This window comes from Bidens hawaiensis, unplaced genomic scaffold (genome assembly GCF_021521415.1).
Source record: "Bidens hawaiensis isolate Kalapana, Puna unplaced genomic scaffold, B.hawaiensis_p1.1 tig00020828_1, whole genome shotgun sequence".
NCBI classification, from domain to species: Eukaryota; Viridiplantae; Streptophyta; class Magnoliopsida; order Asterales; family Asteraceae; genus Bidens; species Bidens hawaiensis.
The window spans coordinates 287,993-298,272 of NW_027493209.1; the positions used below are offsets into that span (position 1 = coordinate 287,993).

The following is a 10,280-nucleotide window of genomic DNA, read 5'->3' on the forward strand; positions in this document are numbered from 1 at the left end:
GCCTAACTATACCGGACTCAAATACTGACCCGATATTACCGGTTTTTAAACACTGCATTAGCATAATCAAAATAGTTTTTAGTAAATATTTGTTTAGTTATCCTTATTACTGTATTTCATAAGAAAAACGACGTTTGTCAAACCTTATATTTTGTTTATTCTAAACTTCAATTTTCTTTTGTTTAAATTACAATTCTAAACGATAAGATAAAGTAGGTTCTTGTTTGGTTCAAAATACTTTTACATGATAATACATACCACATACTTTTACATTACAATTCCAAACTCACCCAAATTCCTAAAAACAAAGACAAGAAGCACCAAACGTGAAGGAGGGGTATAATGGGTATTTGGCAGCAAGATGACTAGCGTATAAGGTGAAAGGAAAATATCATAGCCACGAAGGCAAATGCTTAGATTTTTTTAAGTCCACACACATCACAGCTAAAGATCTCTCCTCCTCTTTCTTCTTTCTCTCTCTTAAACTAACAAACATTTAATCAGTTTTCTTCAATCAATTCTCTCTTATTATTATTGCTTCTTCCAGATCTCTTCGCTGAACTATACGTACATCAGGTATACGTAATTTCATATATATATATATATACACTTAGGTTTTGTAACTTTATTATTGAAGATTATTTTAGTTTGTTTGAGATTAATAAGCCTATGATTAGTTTATTACAGTTTTAATTAGGTTAATACTGTCTGTTTTAGGTTTTATTTGATCATATTCTTCTGTTGAGTTGAATTCATATGCTTAGTTAGTATTTGAATTGTTTGGATTGGATGTGTTTTTTTTTAATTATTATTTATTTTTTGAATTTTTATAAGAAGGCACGTTATATGTATGTTAATCCTATTGTGTCATTAACTCTGTGTTTTTTTGTTTTATTATACTTCCACAAATATGTCTGTTTAGTGTTTCTTCTCAATTGCCTAATTTTTCCTAATTTGATTGAATGCCTAATTATCCTAATGATGGCGGTACGACACATGGCGTGAGCTTACCTACTCATTTACTTGATTCATTAAGATCAGGACAAGTGTCATAATCTTATCGTAGGAGGGTAGTTAATTAAGCATGTAATAAATGGAATTTTATGTGGCACATTGGCCATGGACAAGAGAGATACTAGGTTGGTATGAGAGGCTGAATGTTACAGTTTAACACTTATATATCCTGCTTTTTTAATTTTCATTAATCATTATTCTTTTTGTTATGCTTTTTCTTGTATTTACAAGGAGACTTTCTTTACCCGATAAACCTGTGGTAATAGTTGAATTGTTTAGTAGGAAATACTGGTTAGTGTATAGAATGCCGAATTGCATTATTTTCAATCTTGATTGGTAGCAAAAAGACAAGATTGAAGCTTGCACTTATCATAATCATTTGTCAGTATTAGCAAAAAGGAAGGGGTGATCTAGACATCAAACATGGCTGATGCATCTGCCAAGTGGACAGATGGTCTGCGATTCTCATCATTGTTTTGGCCTCCACCACTAGATACTCAGCAGCGTAAGGTGTGATCTATGTTTCTTGTTGCATTTTGTAGTCGTAAATCCGTTTAGAGGGTCGTAAACACATACCATATGAACATATTAACTGATTTTACTTGTGAAGTTGCTGATGTGGCACTGGTTGATGCCATGCTAGCCGCCACATACTTTAGATGCGAGATATTGCAAAACATGCTTATGTGTAAAGGGTTAAAAGGATAAATTTCTTTACATGTTAGAAAAATGATCTTTTATTTATATTTATACTTCAATTATCAAATGCCACATCATTCCATGTGGAATATACATTATACATATACCCTAAAAGGACAAATATGCTTTACGCTTGCACTATTCATGTAAGAGTAAGACCACATATATACACAGTATTGATTTTACAGTTCATCTTCTTTCTAAATCAGGCACAAATTACTGCATATGTTGATTACTTTGGTCAATTCACATCAGATCAATTTCCTGAAGATATAGCTGAGGTAATTTTTTTTGTACTTTACAAGTGAACCTTGTTTTTTCCTACTAATACTACGGTAGTATTATTACAGTTATATATACATACACACATATAAGTATATACACTTGTTCATGTACATGTATATATGTACACAGATACATACATATAATATTTACAGTCATCCACTCATCCTCACTTTGATATATATGTATTCTGCAGCTGGTTCGCCATCAATATCCTTCGCAAGAAAAACGCCTGTTTGATGACGTCTTAGGTACTGCATTTCATATCTGATCAAAATCACTTTTTTTGGCATTCCATGCTGATATATTGTCTAATCAAAACTAAAATTTTCAGCAACATTCGTCCTTCATCATCCAGAACACGGGCATACTGTAATTCTTCCAATAATTTCATGTATCATTGATGGTACAATGGAGTATGATAAAAACACTCCCCCATTTGCTTCCTTCATTTCACTAGTCTGCCCAAACAATGATGTAAGAAAACACATACTATTTATAACTTGGTCAACCATATGGTCAATGTTTTGAAAAACTGAAAACATACATTGTTCTTGAAATGCAGAATGAGTATTCTGAGCAGTGGGCCCTGGCATGCGGAGAGATTTTGAGAATCTTGACTCATTACAACCGCCCGATTTTTAAAGTTGATCAAGATAGAAGCGTAAGTGGAAGTCAAGCTTCAACAACTAAAGCTCCTGATGGTCAAACTTCTTCTCCAGCTTTGCAGAATGAGGTCAAACCTTTGAGACCACTGTCTCCATGGATTACTGATATCTTGTTAGCTGCTCCTTTAGGTATCAGAAGTGATTACTTTCGCTGGTAAGTAATATTTCATCTTTATTTATAACTATGTGATTGTATTATATGTAAACTGATTCAAGAAACTAAAAATTAAATGTTTATGTACTCATAGGTGTGGTGGTGTAATGGGGAAATATGCTGCAGGGGAACTCAAACCACCTTCTGTTGGTAAGCCTATAGTTAAACATTTGATTTTTTTTATTTTTTATTTTGTTACATTTTAATGAAAGTAAAATAAGTTGATTTTATATTATATTCAGTAATGGCATCTTCTGGGGGATCTGGAAAGCACCCACAGTTAATTCCATCAACTCCTAGGTGGGCCGTTGCTAACGGCGCTGGTGTAATTTTGAGTGTTTGTGATGAAGAAGTGGCGCGTTATGAAACTGCTACTTTAACTGCAGCTGCGGTTCCTGCTCTTTTACTTCCTCCACCAACAACATCTATGGATGAACATCTTGTTGCAGGCCTTCCAGCTCTAGAACCATATGCAAGATTATTTCACAGGTTACATTAAACAGTAGTATAATTTTGGATTAATATATGATTCTACAAAAAAACTAATATATTTTCTCATGCTTGCATGTAAAAGTCTCCCAATCTAATTATGACATATTAAAGTCCATGTCAGCAAACACGCTTATGTGACATTTTGTATGTTCTAACCATGCAAGTAACCTGCATTTACCATCAATTTCACAAGCTCGTGGACTTTAATAGGTGAAAATTTGGTTGAGGGACTTTTCATGAAAAGTGAGAAATATGTTGGTTTTTGATGGTATTAATCTTCTAGTTTCTTCATGGAAGATTAATAAAGTCAACGTGTGAAATGTTATTGGTTTTGTTGTTTTAGGTATTATGCAATTGCTAGTCCAAGTGCTACTCAAAGAGTTCTTCTTGGACTTCTAGAAGCGCCACCATCGTGGGCCCCAGATGCTCTTGATGCTGCTGTTCAACTAGTAGAGCTCCTTAGAGCTGCTGAAGACTATGCATCAGGCATGAGGGTAAGTTAATTATGAAATTTCACACATAGACATGTAAGCATGTGTGTTTTTGTACACATCCATAATGATTTATTAACTGTTTCAGCTTCCAAGAAATTGGATGCATTTGCACTTCTTGCGTGCAATTGGAACAGCAATGTCGATGCGAGCTGGCATTGCAGCAGATTCTGCAGCTGCTTTACTTTTTCGGATATTATCCCAACCTGCTTTGCTTTTCCCTCCTGTTTCACAAGTTGAAGGAGTTGAAACTCAACACGAGTCTCTAAGTGGTTGCATTTCTAACCATAAAAAGCAGGTGCACCCTTCAATGTTTATAGATGGTATATTTTAGAGGTGGCAATTTTGACCCATTTACATATATTAATGGGACGATTTAGTTGTCTAACAGCTCAAAACAACTAAAAATGGGTTAAAAGGAAACATGCCAAATGGGTCAAGTTGATAGTCTACCAAATTTCCTTTTGGCCAATAAAAGCGCCAAAATTAAACCTAAAAAGTTGGTTACCTTAAATCAACCTTATGTTTTTTTTTTTTTTTTTTTTTTTTGTACTTGTGATGGTTATATCAAGCATAAAACCTCATACACCAAGATATAAGAAAAATTAATAATTGAAACTATAAAATCTTGTGATCATATGGGACACTATTTTAGACAAAAGTTGTTTCAGGTTAACCTAACTCAAGGCATACCGACTATATAACTAATTACCTTTCTGATCTTGATGCTTGAGATTACTCTTTAAATACATATCAACATACTGAATTTCAGTGTTCACAGAGAGAAATATCAACAACCGAAGCAACAATTGAAGCAACAGCACAAGGTATTGCATCACTGCTCTGTGCACACGGGCCCGAAGTCGAATGGAGAATATGCACCATCTGGGAAGCTGCTTATGGTTTAATCCCTTTAAGTTCATCGATCATCGATCTCCCAGAAATTATTGTTTCAGCCCCGTTACAACCACCTGTCTTATCATGGAACCTATACATACCTCTTCTAAAAGTTCTTGAATATCTGCCACGTGGCAGCCCATCTGAATCTTGTCTTATGAAAATATTCGTTGCAACCGTCGAAACAATCCTTCACCGAACATTTCCCGCTGAGTCATCAGTTGACCAAACAAAACATGTTTTCGGGCCCGCTTCCAAGAATATAGCAGTCGCTGAGCTTCGAACAATGGTCCACTCGCTATTCTTGGAATCCTGTGCCACTGTGGAGCTCGCTTCTCGTCTTCTTTTCGTTGTGTTAACTGTTTGTGTTTCTCACGAAGCACAACCACATACGGGTAAACGGGCCCGTGACGAAAATAATGAAAGTTCAGGGACTAATGGTAAAAAAGTGAAAAAACAAGGGCCACTTTCTGCTTTTGACTCATATGTTCTGGCTGCGGTTTGTGCTCTCGCGTGTGAGCTACAAATCTTCCCGTTGATTTCAAAAGTCGGTAATCGTTCAAACGCAACCGATGAAAAACAAGTTGAATCTTTTAACGATTTCCAAACCAGTGTTGACTCGGCGGTTAGTCATACGCGTAGAGTGTTGACTATTTTAGAAGCATTGTTTTCATTAAAACCGTCTTCTGTTGGTACATCATGGAGTTGCAGTTCAACTGAAATAGTGGCAGCTGCCATGGTGGCAGCTCACATTTCTGAGCTTTTTAGACAATCAAAAGCGTGCATGCGTGCACTTCTGGTTTTAATTAGGTGCAAGTGGGATAAAACAATTCATTCTACAGCATCTTCACTTTACAACTTAATTGATATCCACAGTAAAACCGTTGCATCAATTGTTAACAAAGCTGAGCCTCGTGAAGCTTATTTGTTACATGCACCGATCTGGAAGGATGCTATTGTGTGCCCTAATGGTAAAAGACAAAATAAGGGTATAAATGCCCAGTCATCAACAATACTTAGTTTCCCGTTTAATGCTTCTGAGCTGGCGAATTTTCTTACGGTGGATCGGCATGCTGGGTTTAATTACAGTGCACGGATGTTATTAAGTTCGGTTTTGACAGAAAAACAAGAGCTGTGTTTTTCGGTTGTTTCGTTACTTTGGCATAAGTTGATTGCTTCGCCTGAAACACAAGTTTGTGCTGAAAGTACTTCTGCACAACAAGGATGGAGACAGGTAATTATTTGTTTATCATCTTCGGTCGTTTAATAATCATTTTTGAATTTAAATTTAAACGTCCACTTTTGAAACCATGCAGGTGGTTGATGCTCTATGCAATGTGGTGTCAGCATCACCAACAAAAGCTGCCACTGCAGTTGTACTTCAGGTCCAAGTTTCATTTAAACTGATGATCTAAACACCTGTGGCAAATGTGTCCGGTTGGGTTGGTTAACGGGTCAAACAGTCAATTTTTTATACATGTTTGGTTGACTGAAACACGTTTTGTCCATATCTTTCAGAGTTAATTACTGAAATGGTCCCTGTGGTTTGCCCAAATTGCAAGCTTAGTCCTTAAGTTTGAGAATTTACATATATGCTTCCCATTGTTTCTAAAACGTAGCACGGCTGGTCCTTGGAGTAGATGGACGTTAGTTTTTCTAGATAAGTGCGTGTGCAATGTCAAAATTACCCTTAATACTAAAAGACAAAAGAAACTTATACTGGAAAAACGAAGGGTGTTTTAGTCATTTCACATGCACTTAACTAAAAAAACTAATGCCCATCTATTCCAAGAACTGTCTGTGTTACATTTTAGAAACAATGGGGAGCATACATGTAATTTCTCAAACTTAAGGACCAAGCTGCAATTTAGGCAAACCACAGGGACCATCCCAGTAATTAACTCTTATATTCTTTTAAGTGCATACTTTGTCAGTATGATTACAAAACTTGTATCATTTCAATAGTTCTAGTTTTTTCAATAAAATGATTTAGGAGGTTTTGTTACCTTATGCATTAGAAGTTACACTTTGGGTTTCCTGCTTGACACATGTCATTCTACGTTAACTTTACCTACTTCACCCATTCAACTGTTGATTTTCTTAGGCTGAGAGAGAATTGCAGCCTTGGATTGCAAAAGATGAAGATCTTGTTCAAAAGATGTGGAGAATTAACCAACGAATAATTAAACTAATAGTGGAGCTAATGAGAAATCATAATACACCCGAGTCATTAGTAATAATGGCTAGTGCATTAGACCTACTTCTTCGTGCTACAGACGGTATGCTTGTTGATGGAGAAGCATGTACTCTACCACAGCTAGAGGTATCATATTATTAAATTTTATTTTGTTTTGCATATCATTTAAGTGGTGTTTGTGTTGACCTGTTTACCCGTTTAGTTAAATAGGTTGACCGACGAAGCTGTTTACGACCCGTTTAACCCATTTTTTATAACCTACAAACTCGATTAACACATTTACAACTTGGTATCGATTATTACCGTCCAACCTGTTTGACATGTTTAGATAAATGGGTTAAACCAGTCCTGTTATGGTTACACGATTTTAAGTGTGCATTTTGACCTGCCAACCCGTTTGACATGAATAAAAATATGGGTTGTGTTCGGGTTACTCGATTTTAAGTGTGTGCGTTTTGACCTGCCAACCCGTTTGAGACTCGTTTTGACATGTATAAAACTATGGGTCACGATCAGGTTGAATAATTAAATCTGCAACCCGGCCCGATTGAAACCCTACTAATATATTACTCTAATCGGACCTTTCATAAGTAAACGAGTTGACATTACCGCCTTTATCCAACAACTCTTTCTTTTCTTGTATTTGTGCATCTATATCCAAGTATATATAACATATTTACATAGTAATAATTAACTGAATTAGAAAATATCTTATTTCAGCTTTTGGAAGCTACAGCTAGAGCGGTGCAACCCGTTCTCGAATGGGGAGAATCTGGAATGGCAGTTGCAGATGGCCTCTCAAACCTTCTCAAGGTAACAATTTCGAAGTGTTAAATGGGTCGGGTCGAGTTCGTGGGTTGGTTCAAACCCGGCGTGAATATGAAATTTTGTAACGAACCTGAAAACTGTGTTAAAGCACATGAATCTTAATCCAGCTCAAATTTTGTCACGATTCAAAACTGTGACCTCAAATTAAACAAAGCTGACCCATTCATAATCAAAGAATCAAAATTGAATTTATATCGATAGGCTATAAATGAACTGAACACTTGGTGAACTGTTCATGAACCGTTTGGAGGGAAGTTCGTTTATGTTTGTTTACTTAATAAATGAAAGAAAATGAGCAAAAGTTTTTGTTCATTTAGTTAAACAAACGAACATGAATACATATCTGGTTCGTTCATTTATCTTCGTGAATGCTCATTCATTTGAATTCGTCTATTTTCGTTCATATGTATTCAATTTGTTCGTTGCTTTACGCTTGTTTGGTGAGATTTAAACAAACGAACACGAAGCGTTCCTTCAGTTCGTTTACAAGCCTGCATATTGACATATAATATATACAACTAATCTCATATTTGTTTGAACAGTGTCGGTTACCGGCTACAGTCCGGTGTCTTTCTCACCCGAGTGCACATGTCCGGGCCCTTAGCACCTCAGTCCTTCGAGCCATTTTGCATGTGGGCTTGGTCAACCCAAGTGGACAACAACCACCAACCAACCTAACCGCCGCATGCGGGCCCGCTTATCAGTACCTAAACATAGATGTTGTAGATTGGGAAGCTGATGTAAGCAAGTGTTTAACATGGGAGGCACATAGCCGAATTGCAACTGGGATGCCGATTCAATACCTTAATATTGCTGCCAAGGAATTAGGGTGCCCGATGTCTATTTAACTGCTAACCGTCATTTTGTTTAAAGTTTTATGTAGTTTAACACGTATGCCGATCGCGCATGTTATGATGTTTTGTTGTATATAGAAGTTTATACAGAGGAATTAATAGGATTTGTGTTTGTATGGAGTGGTGAGATGTAATTTGAATATTTGATGTATAATTAGTTTTCGACAAATTGAATAACGGACTACTAGAAAGATTTATTAGTTAATGCGTAACAGAGATGCTTTCTTTATGGGACACGCCGATATATCACATTGTTTAGAAAGCTCACGTTTTGTAATAAACCGGATCGCCTTAGTTCCCGATTCCCTGTTCAACCAGTCATAAAGAGATCTGCTCTACCATTTTTTACTCCAATTTAAGTTTATGGATTCAGTTTAACAAACAATGGACCGTATCAATGTTTTTTTGTCATTGATGACGATCCAGTTTTTTTTTTTTTTTTTTTTTTTTTTGTTTATGATATGCGTCCGAAAGTTTATTAGTTTTACGTATCAATGTTAGTTTGTTTTTGTCACAAATAATATGTTCTGCTACTGATTTACCAAGACGAGTGACATGTAATCCTTGATTAACTTTAATAGTGTCAAAATTGGCATTTTAGCCCCCAGATTTTCTGCTATGATAGGTGCATAATACCATTTTACAAGTTTAAGAATTGTACGTATGGCCCTTCGCTGCTACAGCAATGCATCTAGCGCTTTTAAGTCTAGTTAGGGAAAGAAAATGGTCAAAAGACTACTTTGATTTGGTACTATGCGATGTCCACATGCCTGAGATGGACGGTTTTCAACTCCGTCAAATTAGACGGGTGGGGTTTGTGGGTTGACATGAACAAGATTCCTGTAAGTCATGATAAACATATGAATTCAAACACGACAGGAATATTCGTGAGTTAACACGAGCATGCCCAGATCCGATTGTCTTATTTTTTTTGCATTTTAAAGAGATGTTAAAAATAACTATGTTCAACTTTAAACTATAGAAACAAGCCAACAACTGCAAAAAGTAAACTCGACTTGTTTATTCAAACACGGCCTGTTAAATCAATTTTGATTTTGATAGAAGCAACTCTAGGATGGGTGATATCCTTGAAAGCCTATAATTGGGCAAAAGAAACAAACACGGGCTTCTAGTGAACAAATGACAATACTGATTTAGTGTAAGCGGTTTCTCTTTGAATCGGTTTAAATAATGCATTGACATACAGCTTAGACTCGAGTTCATTTTTAAAAGAGATTCAACTTAGACCCAAGCTCAGCTTGAGCTCAAGACAGTTCATACTTCTAAGAAGTCCTGTTAAATTGTCCATGAATACACTCGGTTTCCAAGTACAATCAAGCCGAAAGATCATATGAGGTTCAAGACAGCAGCTTAAATATTCACAACTCTCTTCAAACTTCTTTCAACTATTCAATTTGCCCATTACCATCGACTCGTTCCGAACCCTAAATACAGTGTACCGTTAAATTACACCACAGACATGCTTTCTTTAAGATAATATAGTTTGTAATAAAACGTTTTTTCTATTATATTAACTTTGATGGTTTGTGTTTATAATTTAACACTAAAGTAAATTATACATAAATAAAGTACAAAAATAATAGATAAAAAAACATATGAAGGAATATGTTATCCCCCCCCCCCCCCCTTCTAACTATGTTCTTCAAATCATAACTATAATCATTACCACATACAAAAACCATA

At 35.8% G+C, this 10,280-nt stretch overlaps 1 protein-coding gene across 3 annotated transcripts; it reads left to right on the forward strand.

Annotated features, from left to right (window-relative positions):
- The first annotated feature begins 483 nt into the window (after positions 1 to 483).
- LOC143561857 (protein GIGANTEA-like) lies at positions 484 to 8,760 on the forward strand. Of its 3 annotated transcripts, none has more exons than XM_077049829.1 (15): positions 484 to 582; positions 1,362 to 1,524; positions 1,923 to 1,994; positions 2,192 to 2,246; positions 2,330 to 2,472; positions 2,561 to 2,817; positions 2,912 to 2,967; positions 3,060 to 3,306; positions 3,653 to 3,803; positions 3,889 to 4,098; positions 4,573 to 5,931; positions 6,014 to 6,082; positions 6,802 to 7,020; positions 7,615 to 7,707; positions 8,265 to 8,760. In XM_077049829.1, the coding sequence occupies exons 2-15, from the start codon at positions 1,438 to 1,440 to the stop codon at positions 8,568 to 8,570; spliced, it is 3,324 nt and encodes a 1,107-aa protein (XP_076905944.1). In that variant the 5' UTR covers positions 484 to 582; positions 1,362 to 1,437; the 3' UTR covers positions 8,571 to 8,760. The 3 variants fall into 3 exon arrangements, with proteins under 3 accessions (XP_076905944.1, XP_076905946.1, XP_076905945.1); XM_077049831.1 differs by having other exon boundaries at positions 4,582 to 5,931; XM_077049830.1 differs by having other exon boundaries at positions 553 to 576.
- The last annotated feature ends 1,520 nt before the right edge of the window (positions 8,761 to 10,280 follow it).

What these genes read in the sequence shown, in the direction of transcription:
- LOC143561857 (XM_077049829.1), top strand. Translation starts at nt 1,438, where the DNA reads ATGGCTGATGCATCTGCCAAGTGGACAGATGGTCTGCGATTCTCATCA. An exon ending in ACTCAAACCACCTTCTGTTG is followed by an intron (nt 2,968 to 3,059) that starts GTAAGCCTATAG and finishes TATTATATTCAG; the next exon opens with TAATGGCATCTTCTGGGGGA. An exon ending in GTACTCTACCACAGCTAGAG is followed by an intron (nt 7,021 to 7,614) that starts GTATCATATTAT and finishes ATCTTATTTCAG; the next exon opens with CTTTTGGAAGCTACAGCTAG.